We start from the raw sequence: 18,090 nt of genomic DNA on the forward strand, positions 1-18,090 counted from the left end.
ATTTGAATTAATATTTATTTAAGTGTTAGCCTTTATAATAAAACTCTTTTCTTCTTGATACCATTGCTCTTTATCTCTAGAATTTATTGGTAACTCTAGATTTTGAAGTGAAGGTTGAGTTTTATCCAGTCCATCACTATTTATTTCTAGTTCTGATGATAATATCCAGATATTCGTTTATTTTGAGTCCATTCTGGTGTTTTACAACTAAAATAATGCATTTTGGTTCAACTTCTGATGTCCATTGTTTCGCAGCTTTGCCTCTGCAGTGGAGAAACAGTTTGTTCATACTGAACGTCTTCTCTGTGAAACCGCTGAGAAGAAAAACAATCCTGATTAATAATTTATCCTAATTAGGCTATTCTGATCCAGTGAGGAGCACAGACACCTGAGAAGGACTGTATCTCCTGCCACCCACTTGCATTTTTCATTACCTTCTGGCATTTATACAATCCAGCCATAATTTCTCCCTCACAGCCACACACTTCACCCCACGCATCTCATTCCTCCCCTCTTCTCGACGTTAATGATATTACCGTCCCTCCTGACAAGTGAGTCTGTCTCCCAGTACTGTAATTAGCCCCACATAAACCCGATAAGCTCAGTCTCTTCATGGCCTCTGTGCCGGCCTCTTCTGCCTCCTCTGCTGCCGTTCAGATGCCTTCGAGATGGCTGTGATAACATTACGGCGAATCTTTGGTACCCCGCCGTCCGGAGGCCACAAGCTTTATGGTGTCCATAAATTTACCCACTTGATGAAATTAACACCCCGTTGAACCCTGCATTATTTGATTTGTTTGTGTGTTGTGCGGAGGGTCTCGGAGGAGGTGGGGAAGGAGAAACTGGATGTGGAAGTATCCAGTGAAAAGAAAACAGAAACAGTACACCTGCTACACTTTTTATGAGTGCAATTTGATCATTCACATCCAAGAAGGTTTTTCTTTTTTTTTTTGAGGTTTGAGATCATTTTACCTTGATAAGTTGCTTTTTTCTAAAGTTTGAATCTTAAAGCAACAGTTCGATATTTGGGGAAATACACTTTTTTTTTTTAAATCGATACACTCTCATATCTGTCCATTAAAGGTCGAGTGTTTGAGGTTTTGGAAGATATATTGGCAGAATATGGAATAAAATATTCATAGGTATGATTTCATTTGTGTGTAATAATAAGAACAGTTGTGTTTTTGTTACCTAAGAATGAACTGTTTTTATCTACTGTATATTGGCAGCAGTTCCTCTTCTATGGAGTCCGCTATGTTGTACCACCGTGTTTCTACAGTAGCCCAGAACAGACAAACCAAACCACTGGCTCTAGATAGCGGCTTTCACAGTGTCTTCTACACGCTTGGAGGGGAGGCTGCAATCTACAGCTCCACTGCTAGATGTCACTAAATCCTACACACTGGTCCTTTAAGGCTACAGCTAGTCTGTCTCTGTCCAAAGGTTAGAAAATACACCCACCAGCACCTCTTAAGTCATTTCCTGGAATCTCCACTGGTTGCTGGTTGCTGGTTGCTGGTTGCCAGACAAATTGTCGATTTTGCACAGATTGAACCAACAAAATATAACTATAATATTAATTAGTGAGCTTTACAGATGCTGGCGGCAGACCTTGGCTGTTTCCCCGTTTTCAGTCTTGGTGCAAAGTTAAGCTAACTGGCTGCAGCTGCATATTTAAAGGACAGATATGAGAGTGGTATCGATCTTCTCATCAAACCCCGTCCTCTTATTAGCAGCTACCTCAGCAGTTTGCTTTAAGGCTTTACTAAATCATCAGGGAATCCGTTTTTCTTTCCGCTCTCTGCCAAATCATTTTAAAACTTCACTTCTTGTCTCATTTGTGCTACTGAGCAAACAGTGAGTTTCAGCTCAGTCTCATCCTCTTCTTCTAAATGAACACCAGAGAGAAACGGTCATTACCGTAACATAAAATAAATCTCTCTCCTTCTCTCTCTCTCTCTCTCTCTCTCTCTCTCTCTCTCTCTCTCTCTCTCTCTCTCTCTCTCTCTCTCTCTGTCTCTGTTTCCAAACCTGGTAATTGCTGTATTTTGCTCATTCATGAGCAGCTGGCATACTTTGGTTTTCGTGGTAGAGAGAATAAAAGTCTTTTAGTGCAACCAACCGAGTCAGAGATGACGATGGTGCTGGAAGAGAACAATGAGGAGACCGAGCAGCTGTAGGGAGTCGTGTAAATAGAAAAATGAATAATAAAGATAAAGATGTATGTTAGAGAAAGCAAGTCTGTGTCGGAAGGGGACTTCTGGATCAAGTGTAGGAGAAAAGGCTGAGAATGTCTGAAATTCAACAGAGAAACAGTGCCCGGAGTCTAACAACTATTAATAATGTATCAGGGGGCGTCTGCGACACACGCTCCTCATTTGGACACACAAACTACACCTCATCAACCAAAACACCAGGGAGGCACCAACACTTTGAGCAGCTGCAGCACAGCAGCCTGGTTCAGTGAAGTCTACCTCCCATCTGTTCCTCTGTAACCCCACTCAGCCACGACAGATCACAACACAAACTCAGCAGATCATCATCATTAGTATTATTAAAAACATAAAGGAGAATTACTGTTCAAGAAAAGACGCTAATTACTTACTAATTACTATTAATATTCCTATTGTGTACATTTCCTTTTTCCCCTCATTTACTCAAATTTGAGGTTCTGAGTATTTCCATTTTATGCTTCTTTCAGTACTTCTCTCTACATTTCAGAGGGAGATATTTCACTTTTTACTCCATTACATTTATATGACAACTGTAGTTACTGGTTACAAAACTCCATGATAATCTTAGAAAATAGGATGCACAGTTATAGCTTACAATACCAACACTAAATAAGTGTAACTAAGTAAGAGTATTACACTGACAGAAGCTATTTTTTCAAACACGATGACCTTTTCAATACAGGACTTTTGCTTGTAATGGAGTATATTTATATTGCAGTGTTGCTACTTTTACTTAAGTAAAGGATTTGAATACTTATATAACATGGAAGAAACGTTTTAAAATTGTAGGTGCATGGAGCTAATTTTAACCACGTTATATGCTGTTAGGTAGTTTCATCTATAACATAACATCTATGCATTTGTTTGTAAAAATCTGAATCTGCAAAGTAATGACTGTCAAATGAATATAATGGAGTTAGATTTACAGTATTTCTCTCTGAAAGGTATTGTATAAAGTACTATAAAGCAGAAATACTCACATGAAGCACCAGTTACTTTCATACAGTATGCGCTGTGTTTCTTTAGTCCAAATGTAATATTTATGCTGTAAGCCTTTGAGTCATCTGAAGTAAACAAAAAACAAAGTCCCTTCAATATTAAAGAAAGCAACGTTTGTATCCCTAACAATGGCTGAATGAATGCTTAATGTGAGAAGTTGTGCTGATGTTACACAAACATTCAGGGCTTGCCACAGGAGGCTCACTTTGGATTTCATGTGAGAGAGGAGGTGAGGAGGGGGGGGGCATCTTTGGCCTGAAGCGAACTTGTTACTTTTTCTCATTAACAGTCAATAAAAGAAGAACACAGCGCTCCAAGACCTTTCTATCCGTGCAGTGATGCACTTTAATTCCCTGTGATGTCTCCAAAAGACGTAGCGTTGTAGATTAAGGTCACTGAGTGATAAATGAGTTAATAAGAGAGAAAAAAAACATAAAATATGAGGGTGAAGTTTTAGGACGCTGAGCTACTTTGAAGAAACCTTCAATTCAGGCTAAAAATAAACTGAACAAACAAAAACATTTCAGTGGTTTTGCTCCTCATACATCTTCATAAACACACATGCAATACCTGTTCACCGCTGACCTGTGCAGCTTCAGTTTGAAGGCACTGACACCTTGTGGGGAGGTGGGATAGTGCAAGATATAAGCTGCTACTGGATCAGAAATACTTTCTCACAATAAGGCGGTAATAGATTATATCCAGTCTCATTTTTATGTTTATCGACATATAGGTGACAGTGTCTCCTTAAGGTGTTGTGATCTAATTCTTGTTTAAGATTATCCAAGTTCTTCTGGAGGGATCGACAACATTTCTTCAAATGGCTTTCTCTCATTTAAAGTCACATCATTTTCATCAAACACTGTAATATGTTAAATTCAACTCAATAATTCTGGCTTTTCCTTTAATCTGTCATCATCTTTGCGTCCCATGTGGACATCAGACTGCAGACTCAAGATCAGTTTCTGTAAAAGTAGTAATGTAACACAGATTTTACATTACCTTGAGATATTTAATGCATATAAAACACACACACACACACACACACACACACACACACACACACACAGATACATGCATGCATACATACATCAGCGGTGGAATATAACTAAATTAAATTATGTAAGTACTTAAGTGCAATGTTTTGTACTTGTACTAGGTTTTTAAAGAGTAACACGCTTGTTTCTGCTGACCTCCAGTGGTGAAACTTCGTCAGTACACAATGACATAACTCAGTTTCAGGTGTAGGTGCACAAACACGTGGCTGTTTTGTTTATGTGTCACTCAGAGCTGTTAACTCAGGGCAGCATGAGTGGCATGTGCCTTGGATTGTAAACCGCACCCAAGTGGGCTTTGGAGAGCACCCACGGAGCACCTCACCCAACCACACCCACCCAGCAATACTGAAGTGCAGCAGAAACCTTAAACCAGGGCGGGCAGTGAAACTCTTTCAGCCTGGTGTTGTTTGTTTGTGCTGAATGTTAATTTTTTAAAGAAACAAGAAGTTAAACTTGAACATAACTATGTAACTGAGCGGATTGAGTTAATCTGTTTCTCTCCACTCAACAGAGACTGCTGTGATTTCTTTTCACCATATTCCTTCAAAAAACGTTGTTGTTGTCACTTGACCTTGTTTTCTATCCTCTGGCTCTCTCGGGGCCCTCAGCACTTGACTTTGTATATACTTTTGCCACTAAAGTCTTAATGACTTACATATTAACTCACATGTTAACTGTACTAACTGACTCCGGGCCAAACCAAACTGACTTCCAGACAGACACGCATCTCCTGTTGGTTTATTTATTTTTGACTGCGAACCTTTGGTGTTGCTCTGACTCTGACTGCAGCTCTGCCCCTCGGAGAGAAAGCGGAATGAGATCCCAAGGTGCTCTGCTGTAGTACATGTATTATTTCATCGCACTGAGCTGTTGTGATCGCAGCTTACAACACAACACAGTGGATTACTGAAAGTGGTTTTAATGAGAGGCAAAGGCTGATGGTTTGGAGATTGCTCTTAAGTCGAGAGCCGACTCCTTTTGGCATAGCAGAATCGAAGCTTTTAAAGGAAACATCATGATAAATGATTTAAACATAATTGATCGCATTTGAACTTGTAAACAGAGGCTTGGTACTGAGGATTAGTCATTTAAACCCAGACTAGTTTTGGTTTTCCATCAAGCCTTTGAGATGAAGCATTAACTTATCTTTTGTGTTTCAACCTAAGCAAGCATGACATTTTGTGACAGATTAATGAAAACAAAAGAGCTTCTGTATGCTCTAAAGTAGAAAAATACATCACATCAACAAAACATATTATTGACTTTTTCTTTTATTTGTGACATTAGTAAATTGTCAAACCACAAACAACATCTCTCACCTTCCACTTCCTATGACTGCAGTGGCGGAGAGACGTGTTTGCGTTCATTGCTTCAGAGTTTAAACAAGATAACAGGCCCGGGGAGCTCTGACTGTGCTCGGCCGTCCCCGCTGGGTGTGACTGCTGCTGTCGTTCTGAGGGCAGATGGCGACAAGTCAGTTTAACCAGGAGAGGAGCAAGAAAGAGGCCTGAAAGGAACTCTGTTGACTTTTCAGCCCGACCGAATCACACCCTTCATTCATGATGTCAGCCTTATCTGGACCGGAGTTTCTGACACTTTCTAGCAGTAAAAAAGCTCCAATGATCTCAGTTGCAGACCATTAATGTCAGTCACAGCTGGGGGTTTTGTCATTGAAGGAATGTGTTGTTGTTTTTTAAAAAACCTGCCTTCCCGGCTTGACTGCCATCTCTTTGTGGGAGGATTACGCAATAACAAAAAGCAGAGCTTTGTTTTGGAAACAACAGTCTTTTATATAAATGTTAAATGTTGTTATTGAGGATGAACGAAAGAATGGTGGCCATGATTCTGGTGTAATCTTGAAAAACCAGTTTTCCTTTTACAGAAAAATATTCTTTTGACCAAGCAGCAGTTGTGTGTGTGTGTGTGTGTGTGTGTGTGTGTGTGTGTGTGTGTGTGTGTGTGTACACATGCCTTTTGTGTGTGTGAGTATACACCTGTGTGCACATACCCTCCACCTCCAGAGAGACAGCAGCAGGAGGAGGAGGAGTGGCACAGGTACACTGGATATTCTCGCTGGGTTTGAAGAGGGAGGAGATGAAGGGGAGAAACCTTAAGGACAGCATGGCAACACGAGCCTTATAAAGACGGAGGCACACCCTGCCGGCAGCTTCAGTTCAGCTCTCCTCTCAGACAGCAGCAGCAGCAGCAGCAGCACCTTGCAGTAATCATGCTCAGCCTCATGAAATTACCGCGAGTCTTCACCATCAATCAAGTGCCCAAAGTAAGTTCATCTTCACTGTATCTTACTGGACATTCAGGACATTTCAGCTTCCACACAGTCAGAAGTGTAAAAGAAAGTGTCTTCATTTGGCTCACAGAGACATACTTTAACTTATGTATATATTTCACTACATGAAATAAACATTATTGGTTACTCAGTTTAACATGTGAGTCCAGAGGGAGTTGAGAGGGAGGCATTTGGGCAAAAACATCTGCCAATCTAATGTTATGTGAAGGAGTTCTCTCATATAGCTTTTTGGCTTGTGACCCCTTAAAACAAATCAGTGTCTATTTGAGTTCAACCAAAGAGTGATTTCTCCTTCCCAGATTGCTTGATTTGAAAGATCATCTGAGAGAGAACATCTGTTTTCATCATCTTGTGACCCCTCAGATTTATCTTTTGACATCTCGAACCCCGGCTTGGGAACCACTGTGATATTTTTTATAGGTTTTGACACTGAACACTGTTTAAAATAGTTTTGAGAAACCTCTTCTGTCGTCAAACTGACTTGAGTTTTTTTTCTCAAGGTTTTCCATGAGGACAGCATCATCTCCGGCTACCGACACCCCCGCAGCTCAGCCACTGACTGCATCCTGAGCCTCTTCCAGCTGACCAATGAGACGCTCAACATCTGGACCCACTTTCTGCCCACCTGGTATAGTTGACACATTTTAAGATTAATAAACGTGTGTTTGGTGGACTGACAACATGTGACACACCGGAGGCATTTACATTAAGTTGTTTTGGTGGGAAGTTGGAGATCACAACTCTGGTCTCAAGTACAGTCTTACAGTTAAGACAAGATTTTTTTTTAATTCTCACCAAAGCAGGGTGCAAGGTGTTTTGATGACAATCAGGCATCGCAAGTGTTCTTTGGTCAACTTCATGTTTGAAGGAATCTTGCACAACCTGTTGAGCATGTAGTCAGAGAATAATACAGAATTTCTGTGTGTGGTTTTACAAACCGACGTTGAAAGTCATCGCTCTATACCAGTTATCACCCAAAGACAGAGGATTTATTACATCAGTTTGGTCACATAAAGACGACCATTAATTTTTACTGCTCATATGCAGAGGTACAGTATCTCTCTGCTGAGTATTCATACTCAGTGAAGTCAGTTTTTAATTAATTATTTGATCCTTTATTTAAACAGGTAATCTCACTGAGAGTGTACAGAAAATAAACATATACAATTTAGGCATAGACAGACGCACTCACATAAAAAAAGATCACATTTAACACAAGCATTTAAAAGTGTTATTGTAAAAGTACAACCTTTGAAATGTTAAAGCAGATAACAGGGACTGTAACTTCGTATTTGTTTGGCTCTCATTGCATTTGTATGCAGCTGTAGTATCACGGTGTGCACAACAGCTAATGTTTAAATATCCTGTAAATGTATTTAAATGTAACCAGAGAGCTTTGGTAACTACCCTTATAGATGAACAACATACAGTGCTGCTCCCTCCTGTTTCTGAAGGAGGACCCAGTGTATATTTATCACCATAGATGCACTCTTCAAGGGGTTCTGGATAGAGGCCATGAGAGCAGCAGACTTTACATAAAGCTGTTGTGGATACTGTAGACAGTTGGCAGGGGAAACATACAGTATGTGCCAAATCACTCATTTACAGCCATCAGTAATATGAGAAGGATTGCACATACTGACATGTTTGTTTTGAAAATCCTACATCCCAGCAACCATTTCGGTCCTACAGACCTCCTGCAGCCTCACAGTGTCTCCCTTTCAACGACCCTTTATGTCCCACAAGCTTCAAGTCCAACAGGACTCTCATAGTACAGTTGCATTTACACAGTGTACAATGCACTGAGGCTGAGTCGTTGCTGCAACGGCCCAGGGTTCGAATCCAACCTGCAGCCCTTTGCTGCGTGTCATTCCCTCTCTCTGCCCCCCTTTCCTGTCTATCTCCAGCTGTCACTATCATAAAGGCAATAAAAGCCCCCAAAAAAACAAAAACATTTCAGCCTCATATTTTAAACCATGATCCACTGATCGGTGTTTTAATGTGGCTATTGGTACATCAGCAACTGTAGTGATGAGGCAGTGTTATGCATGGGGGTTATCTAAACCAAAAAGTAAATGTTGATGTGATGAAGTGTTGCAACGTAAGGTGTCATGAATCAGTCTAACTTCTTAAACTGAGTTGACACAACTAGCTGCCCTAAAATTGAGTAAACTCAGAAAGACTTTGCAGCGTGTTGAGCTCGTTGAGTTTCCAGTTTCTACATTTTTATAGTGTATTGAGGGACTTAAAGGTCCGATGTGTAACATTCAGGATGATCTACAGGCAAAAATGGAATATAATATCCGTAGGTGAAAATAGGAAATGTTATGGTTTTGTCACCTTAGAATGATCCATTCACATCTACAGACACCACTGGTCGCCTTACATGGAGTCCGTCATGTTGAACTGACATGTTTTTTACAGTAGCCTTGAGCGGACAAACCATGCACTGGTTCTAGATAGGTTCATGGCCACCGTAGTTTCTCCTCTGCACTTGGAAAAAAAAAGCACACCAATAGACACCACAAAATCCTACACAATGGACCTTTAAGATGCAGCACCCATCGGTGCAGACAGAAAGGCTAGAAAGGAAAAAACATGGAGGTTAAAGACTTGTCCCAGACTTGTGGCAGCTCTGTAACTTTTATTTTTTGCATGTTTATGTGAGTACGTGTCTGAATTCAAATTTAAGTTACTACAGAGGTTACTGCTCCCACTAGCCACACTGCACTTCCTCCCTGCTGAGATGCCAGTTGCTTTGACTGCATTGTCCAGGGAGAAAGTGTGTGTGTGTGTTCGTGTGTGTGTGTTGGAAGATATGCTAAGGGCACATGGGTCTACGTCTCATGGGGCTCGGCATAGACCTACAGGCCAGCCGCTAATGAGCAGATCTGTGCTTAAGGCCTATACATGAGTTGCCACAATTAGTTAACTGCTCAGTGACGGGGAAAAGCACAAATAATGTTGATTTGTTAATGAGACGCACTGAGACGGGGACACGGTGGCTGCAATACACAAATACACAAGGTAAACTATAGCCTCCTGATAAGATTAAGCTTTTTGTGTTGAACTGGTAGCTGTTACGAAACTGACAATTGGTGACAAATGCATGATTTAACTGTGAAAATGTACATGATACTTAATTATGAACATCTTGGGTTTTGCCTACCACAGGTACTAACAGGTTAAGAGATGACAGCCCAGCCCAGTTTGTGCCATGAATCATAGCTAATTAGGTGTCCTTATTACTGTGTATTTATATCGTATTACATGTTAAGCAATGAGATATATATGTATTAAGATGTAAAAGTATTATTAAACACAATGTTGGCATTCGGCTGCATAAATACTGGAAGCAGGGGAAAACAGCGAGCATGTCTCTGTCCACAGATCAGAAATACACCTACCAACACCCAACCAAGCTTACTACTAATTAACCTGTTGCATCTTGTCGTCTGGCAGTGCTGAAGCCTGGAGGGAAAAGTTGGTGTACACTACACTTAAGCCAACATTCGGTGTATGATGAACAAATGTACAATGTAGTTTCTTATCTCACACAAGTGTAAATATTGCATTGCCGCTACTATACTACGATTGATAGTGTGAGTGATGGTATTGTGCAATTAATCAAGAGTAATCGTTCATGTAGTAACAACCTACTTTGAAGAGAGAGAAACTGATCAGTTGACACAGTTTTAGCTTTAGCTGTTAGATACATTCTTATCTGACTGCTATTAATTTCTTAAAAAATGTTTGCTACTCCACTTATAGAGTGACACAAGGCTCACTGAAGAGTGTTTTGCTCTTTTAGTCAACCCTTGTAAGGATCAGTAATAACCTTCTCTCCCATTCACTTGATTAACGTTGGGTGGAAGCTACATACCTTCACTTTTACTGTATAAGTGTATAGATGACATATAAAAGGAAAAAAATAACAACTTCTCGTCTGTGTTTAGTTGGGTTGATATATGATGTGAAGGTCTTGAAACCATTCAGTGGACCCTCATGTCCCATGCGGTATCTGCTTTTGTTGCTTTTCCTTTAATTTGTCAGTCCTTAGACACTCATCTGCTGCTCCTGTTGTATTATGTATGGTGTCAATTAAGCCTTGATACCTTGTTTATATGATGAAGTGGATCCACTTGTGTAACCTCAACTTCCTTCTACTCTTCTTATTCAATTGAAAACATTATCAAGTGTACTGCCACATCCAATCCAATCCAATCCAATCAGCTTAATGTAACCTGTTTCTCCTGGCAGGTACTTCCTATGGAAACTAGTGACAGTGGTGCTGATTCAGACAGCCTGGCAGGACTCCTTTACCTGGCCTCTGCTGGTCTTCCTGCTCTCCTGCTGCATTTATCCACTGGCTTCAAGCTGCGCTCACACCTTCAGCAGCATGTCGGCGCGGGCTCGCCACATCTGCTTCTTCTTCGACTACGGTGCCCTCAGTTTCTACAGTCTGGGTAAGTGTATGTGGTTCAGGGTCACTCGGTTCACTCGGACCAAGAGTTAGAAATGGTATTTGAGTGGTTCTGTTTTATGTTCAATGTTGTGACTGAACTTTTGTTCATAACTTGACTGAGTATCAGTAACTCAACCAGATATGGTATGAAAGACTTCCATGATGTGTATCTTTAAGAAAAATGCAGCAGTTTGGTGAAATGTTTTGTTTTGTTGTGTGAAACAGTTTTGGTTTTAGAGGCAATAAAGTCAAAATATGCTTTTGTTTGTGTGTGAACATTTTAGAGGTAAGAAAAGTCAACATCTCAAATAATTCAATAGTAGAAAGACAGCAACAAAGATACTCTAACATGAATTAATTATGAATTCTCAGTGGTGACACTTTGCTTGTGAATGGTTATAATATTCTGATATTTATTATTTACAGCCCTGAAATAACCTCTGTCTTTGTGAAGCTTTACTGTTCAGTGGTTGGTACTGATTGACTCTCTGTTGTACTGTTTGAGGTGGTGGTTAGTGGTGGTGTTGTATCAGATGGCGTTATATTGACAGGTGTGTACGTGTAAATGTGTCTGGAGTAGTACAGATAGATTCAAAGTTTACAATTGTGCACTGTTGATGTGTCCTGCTGCAGGGTCAGCAATCACATATTCAGCTTATGTTTTTCCGGACAAGTGGGTGAACAGCTTCTTCCACCGGTGCTACGTTCCCATCGCTGTGCTCAACACTGTCATCTGCACCAGCGTGGCCTGCTACTCCAGGTATGGTGAGACAATGTATTTTACAGAGCTAATAATGTTCTCCTAAGTCACAGAGCTAAGCAAGGCTGAGCATTGGCGGCGTATATAAGTCTTATTAATACATCCATGGGCGTATGTTAGCATCATAACAAACTAACACGCTAAATTCTACATACTACATGTTAAAATGTTCATATGTTAAATATAATAAGCTAAATTTCATTACGATTCAGTAGTTGTTGATATTCTGTATGTTAGCATGCTCCTAGTATGGAGGAACTTAACTATAGCTGCTACTATTCACTGACACTCTTATTCTAACCAATCTTACTCCTCATACCTGAATCTAACCAACCAAAGCAATGAACTAGCCAATCAGAGGCTGAGTAGGGCAGGTCATGACATTTTTGACCTACTGTACCTGCCTTTGTAGGAGAAAATGTTCTCAAGTTCTTCTCAAGCTTAACTAAAAACTAGGTGTCTTTATTCAGTGTTAGTTTTATTCCCAACTTTTCCACTTTTCCATGTCAATCACATCACAGTTTAATTTGTAAATAAGGACAATGTTATACCCCAAAAGTCTAGTCCTGATCCATGATAACATTTGAAAGTGACTGCTCTCAGATATTTGTGCACTTTGAGTAAACGTGTTACATAAAACCTGTCAAACAGCCTGATCACTGTGGTTGGCAAGTAAAGCACAATGGGGGTGTGTTTTCTTTTTTTTTTAAATCAATTCCTACTCTTTAAAAGATAAAATGATAAATATCTGGAAATGTAACATTTGTCTGACCTTTGTCATTGAGAAGAAACAGCTCACTCATTCTGTATCAATACAGTGCTGTTCCACCTCTTGCATTTATGATTAGCACGTTATTTGCACTGTTATCTCTTCATGTACTGGATTATTGTTGGCTTGCTATAGCTAATTATTGTTATTTCACTCATCTCTCCCCACTGCTAAGGCTTGGCTTACCATTTCTGCAATATAATCATGACATCATAAAGAGGTAAAGACAATGTATTTGCTAAAAAAAATCTGCTCCTCTATCTAAAACTGTGTTCACTGTGCATCCAATGATGGTAGCAATAGATGTGTAATTATCTTGTTAACACCTTCAGACAGACTTGATCCCAAATTCATTGTTAACTCGCATTACAAAAGTAGAATTGAGCAATTGACTGTTTAATGCAATGGGTGTTACCTGACTGTGACTGCAGGGACCAACCCTAAACACTGATTTAATCGTGTAGTTTCAGCTGAGCAGGTTAGAAGAACTGACAATAAGAGTGGCCAAACATGTTATGTAACAACTTGACCTCCAGTGTGTAACATTTAGGAGGATCTATTGGCACAAATGGAATAAATTCATTGGTATGTTTTCATTGGTGCAGTTTGTGTGTACATGAAAGGTGAAAGCATACCATTTATGTGCAGTCTGTTAAAAATGTGTTTTTTAAGTTTTTTTTTAAGTTCACAATCCTCAGCAGAGAAGTACATAATGCTGGTTAAGTCTGACATAACATTTAAACCATTGTGGATTACTATATACACATCTTTGTAATTCAATTTTAATTCCTTTAGCATTGTGTTTTGTGTTTTATGTTTAATCACGGCACGCTATTCACTTTATTAACAATGGGTTCGTGGAAGTTAATTTAGCCAAAGACACCTGTGTTATAATTACAGTGTTAACACTCGTAAAAAATATAGTTTTTTATCCACCTTGTGATTTGGATCCACTCATTGGCTTATAATACACCCTTTCATCAAGTTATATAACAATCAGATCAGTAGTTTTTCTGTAATCCTGTTGACAAACAAACAAACAAATGGCAAAGAATGGCTTCCTCGAAAACACGGTACAACCATGAGAACTATTCAGTGAATATAGTTATTGAATAATGTCTTTACTCTTTTATTATTTCAGATTCCCTGAATGCCAGAGTCCCAAGTTCAGCAAATATCTCCGTGTTGTGGCCTTTGCCTACCCTTACCTGTTTGACAACATTCCTCTGTTCTACAGGGTAGGGCTACTTCTCTGCATTTTACTAATCTGTCTTCACACAAGACACAGCTGAAAGGTTGTGAGAGTTTGGAGCATGTAGTCCAGTATATGGACCAAAAGAATCGCTGTATGTTGTGTCACATTCAGTATATTGTCCAATATTTTAAAACACAAATGTTTAACTGGAATTACTGGAAAACATAATATATTCTTTAAGGGTAACTCTTTGGCTCTGGTGCTTCAGGCTTACACTTTAAAATATACATTACATTGTATTATTATGTCCATGACAAGGGTTATCTCAGCTGTGATATGATTTAAAGTAATAATGAACAGTAGTTTACCTTGTAAATATTACACAGGTTATGAAGATAAATCTGGTCCTGTAACAGTAAGATATTTTACTTGTTTTGTTTCCATATGAAGTGAATGTGGTGAGCAGTTAGTACAAAGAGACAAAAAAACTCAAATAGTTGATGCATAAAGAACTTTTCACCTGAAATTGTGGCCAAAAACATTCGCTACATGGTACATTCAGTTAAATTACATGCTACATAATAAAAGCTGTTTTAGTGTTTGAGTGACAACAAGCAAACACCCAGTGTTACCTCCTGTAATGCTAAAGCCCTTTAACTGGAAATTAAGTGTATCAAACATTATACATTGGTCAAATCATTAGTGCCTGAGAGTTGCAAAGCATTTTATTAATTATACCATAAAAGAAATGAATCATTTTATTCAATGTGGTGCACTGATTTACAGCGTAGTGTAGACAGGTTTACAAGTTTGAGCTCCTATTTTTGGATGTATAGTTTTAAAATAAGAAACAAGTTTATTTATCGTGATTTATTTTGTAAAACTGAATTGTGTTTAATCAATCTGTTAAATCTGCTCTGTGTGTTGTGTTCACAGGTATTTCTGTGTGTAGGAGAGGGCTGTACAGACAATGATACAAACATCCTCCACTACAACCACATCGCCTTGGCTCTCCTCACAGGCTTCCTGTTCGCCACACATTTACCTGAGCGCCTGGCACCTGGGAGCTTCGACTACATAGGTAAGGAGGAGTGATTATTGTTGTCATTGGCATGTTAAGCATTAGTTTCAGCCCTACAGAGGATTGACACTCTAGGTCTGCTGTTCCTCTCAGCTCTGTGGAGAGCTTTACTGTTTTTGGCTTACTGTTTCTCAGCACTCTCATCAGCGTTGTTTCCAGTCAGACAGATAAAGTCAGCGACTTGCTGGTTAAGATAGTTCACAGCTACCATAAGACCTTAAACAGAGTTATATAAATAAATTCTAATGTTGCTTCATATCTGCTGGATGTTTAAATAAGCAACTGTTTGCTAAGAAGTCATAACATCTCAAAGAGTGACAATATGTCAGTTGTGTTTACAGCTTTTTGCCCACAGTTGGCAAAGCAACTGCCAAAAAAAGGCTTAAATTACAAATGTACAGTATTATGTACCTCAGTATTCATAATATTTATTATTCATTGGACCATTTTCCTAATTGTTACATTTGTAAGTACTTTTGTAGAGCATTTAAAGTCCTTGAGTGGGTTCTATACTGTAAATAAAGACACTTATGTTGCAATAATGGTGATTCTTATTACCATGAATATTATTTATGTTCATTTATTTATATATACCTTTCTCATAAGTGTGTCTCAAATGACTTTACTGACAACAAACAACTTCAATCTATCAAATCAACAGTCAATTACTGAACAAAATGATGTGGTACAATGTGCAATGTAAGTGCAGAGCAAAGCACCAGATTCAGAAGAGCAGGTTAGACAGAGACTGACATATTACAGACTGCTCACTACCAACCTTAGACCCTCATTATATGCAAGAAGTTTAGTTTCCTGATTAAGAAGTTTGCTTGAATGCAGTGGTTTTTTTTTTTTACAGCTCACTGTCAAATAAATTCAGATCTTAGACTACAGATAAACACTGGATTCACATTTTTGTTAAACATTGTGAAATAACATTAATGCTTAACCAGCTCCAAATGTTTCTATTCTTTATTAAACCAGTTGACAGGGTGACTCATTTGCTCAAGTTATGAGGGTTTGATTCATTTTTAACTCTTTCTGCTGCATGTGACTGTATTACCTGAGCTCAAACACGACTCGACTGCTCCCTCTGCAGGTCACAGCCATCAACTCTTCCACGTGTGCGGCATCCTCGGCACCCACTTCCAGATGAAGGCCATTGAACAGGACATGGTGACACGGCGCCCGTGGCTCCTTGAACAATCCATACCCAACACGTTCACCAACTCTCTGGGTGCAGCGCTGTTCTGTGTGGTGGTGAACTTTACTATCATCATCCTCTACAGTCTACCTCTCCTCTCTGCCCCAGTGTGCCCAGAAAAGAAACACGATAAAGGTCCAAAGAAAGCCTCCGCCAAGGTCTGCCCCTGCTGGTAAATCAGCTGAGGGATCCCAGCTGGTCACGAGACATACGGACATGTGAGAAAAGTGCATTATGGGTGATGTTAAAAACATTGTAAGGAACACTCCTGAGCTACAGGAGCTGGTGTGATGTTAAAGTGAATTATAACTTGCAGTCTGCACTAAACTCACGGTGATATTTCTCAGACATCACTATGATGACTGCTGTTAGATGGGTGGGTACAAATAAGGGTATAGGTTACACAAACAACACATACAATGCAAATTTAACAAAATACATATGTATATGAATCTAAATGTTTCTGAGGAAACTAAACCAAAAAAAAGCTACAAATGTAGCCACTTAGCTACATTATGAGGCAGTGTTCATATTGTTTATAAATCTTTTGTTTTACCTCACTTCTCTGATTTCCACACACATGGGAAATGAAGAGGAGGAACAGAAATTGTGTGAAATTCAAAATGCTAATTTTACTTTGAACTTGAAATGATAGTGCTGAATTTAGACACTGTGCCTTTACATATTTATAGCGCTTGTGCTTGTACACAAACTCATTGGATTGATCATGCTCAATAAAAGCAGCAGTATGATTGGACATCACTCACATGAAACGTCAAGACAAGAGACAGTTATGATAAGGGAAGACAATAGTTTTGCTCATGAGTTTGAGCTGCCTGCAAAGTGAAGTTACTGTTCAGTTATGTAATACAGAGTGAATGTTTTCAGAGTTATTTCCCTCATATGATTGCTGTTTATGATTCATTAGACCTGTATGATATGTGTCACACTGTGTCCGTTAAGTCAAAACTGAGAGTATTTATGTACAATGTTATTTATTATGATTTTTCAAATAAACTATTTACCAAACCTGCCTGCATGTCGTTCTAATTGTAAGGAGTTTTACTGTGTAACCTATGTTGTATCTCCAGGTTGCTAAAACTTTTTATATTAACTGTTTATTTTAGTATAAATTATTGTTTTTAATTCAAACACAGATACAGTAACATATATATATATAAGAACAACAAGAGTTACAGTGCTGTGAGCTTATACTATAATTTACAAACATAAAAAGATACAGGATAATGCAAGGAACTGTTTATAAACAAATACATGGGACAAAAATGGAGATACAAACAAATAAAGTCTTGTAATTTCAATCAATAATCTAAAGTTTTTTCCAATTCTAATTTTCAGGTCAGATTTGGTATATAGGTGAATATCATTACGAGAGATTAAATGTAGGGTTTGTTTATGACTTTTACATTTTTGTTTAGAATCGTCTCAATAAGATAAAATATCACTCTCACGCAGCCTAAAGACCAATTTTCCTAAATATATTATTTAATATTTTATAATATTTTGGAAATATTTGAGTAGCTTTGTGGAATCACTAGTAGTGGAAACTACTTTATTGTTAGACCTTGATTTATTTATTTTTTTAATCAAAAGTCAGGAATTAACTTAAAATGAACTATTATTTATTTGTTTAGACCACATCATGAGGAGTACTACTCAGCCTGTGAATACACATTTAATATTTAGTTTAATCATTTCTTGCTCTACCAGATATATCCAACGTAAACCATTTAATTATTATTAAACACACAATATGCAACAAGACCAAGGAGATGGTGGTGGACCTCAGAAGGCCCAGGGCTCACCCAGAACATGTGACCATCAACGGTGACCGTGTGGAGTTGGTACAGACATACAAATACCTGGGAGTACACCTGGATGACAGGCTGGACTGGACTGCCAACACAGACACCCTGTGCAGAAGAGGTCAGAGCCGATTATACTTCCTCAGAAAGCTGGCGTCCTTCAACATCTGCAAAAAACTGCTGCAGATATT

General features: G+C 38.9%; 1 protein-coding gene across 2 annotated transcripts; it reads left to right on the forward strand.

Moving 5' to 3' along the window:
* Positions 1-6,340: 6,340 nt before the first annotated feature.
* On the forward strand, positions 6,341-17,106 carry paqr5b (progestin and adipoQ receptor family member Vb). 2 transcript variants are annotated; one of them, XM_051378390.1, is made up of 8 exons: positions 6,342-6,572; positions 7,100-7,227; positions 10,860-11,065; positions 11,698-11,824; positions 12,769-12,813; positions 13,735-13,831; positions 14,725-14,869; positions 15,969-17,106. In XM_051378390.1, the coding sequence occupies exons 1-8, from the start codon at positions 6,519-6,521 to the stop codon at positions 16,247-16,249; spliced, it is 1,083 nt and encodes a 360-aa protein (XP_051234350.1). In that variant the 5' UTR covers positions 6,342-6,518; the 3' UTR covers positions 16,250-17,106. The 2 variants fall into 2 exon arrangements, with proteins under 2 accessions (XP_051234352.1, XP_051234350.1); XM_051378392.1 differs by lacking the exon at positions 12,769-12,813 and having other exon boundaries at positions 6,341-6,572.
* Positions 17,107-18,090: the final 984 nt, after the last annotated feature.

Source organism: Dicentrarchus labrax, unplaced genomic scaffold (genome assembly GCF_905237075.1).
Source record: "Dicentrarchus labrax unplaced genomic scaffold, dlabrax2021, whole genome shotgun sequence".
NCBI classification, from domain to species: domain Eukaryota; kingdom Metazoa; phylum Chordata; class Actinopteri; family Moronidae; genus Dicentrarchus; species Dicentrarchus labrax.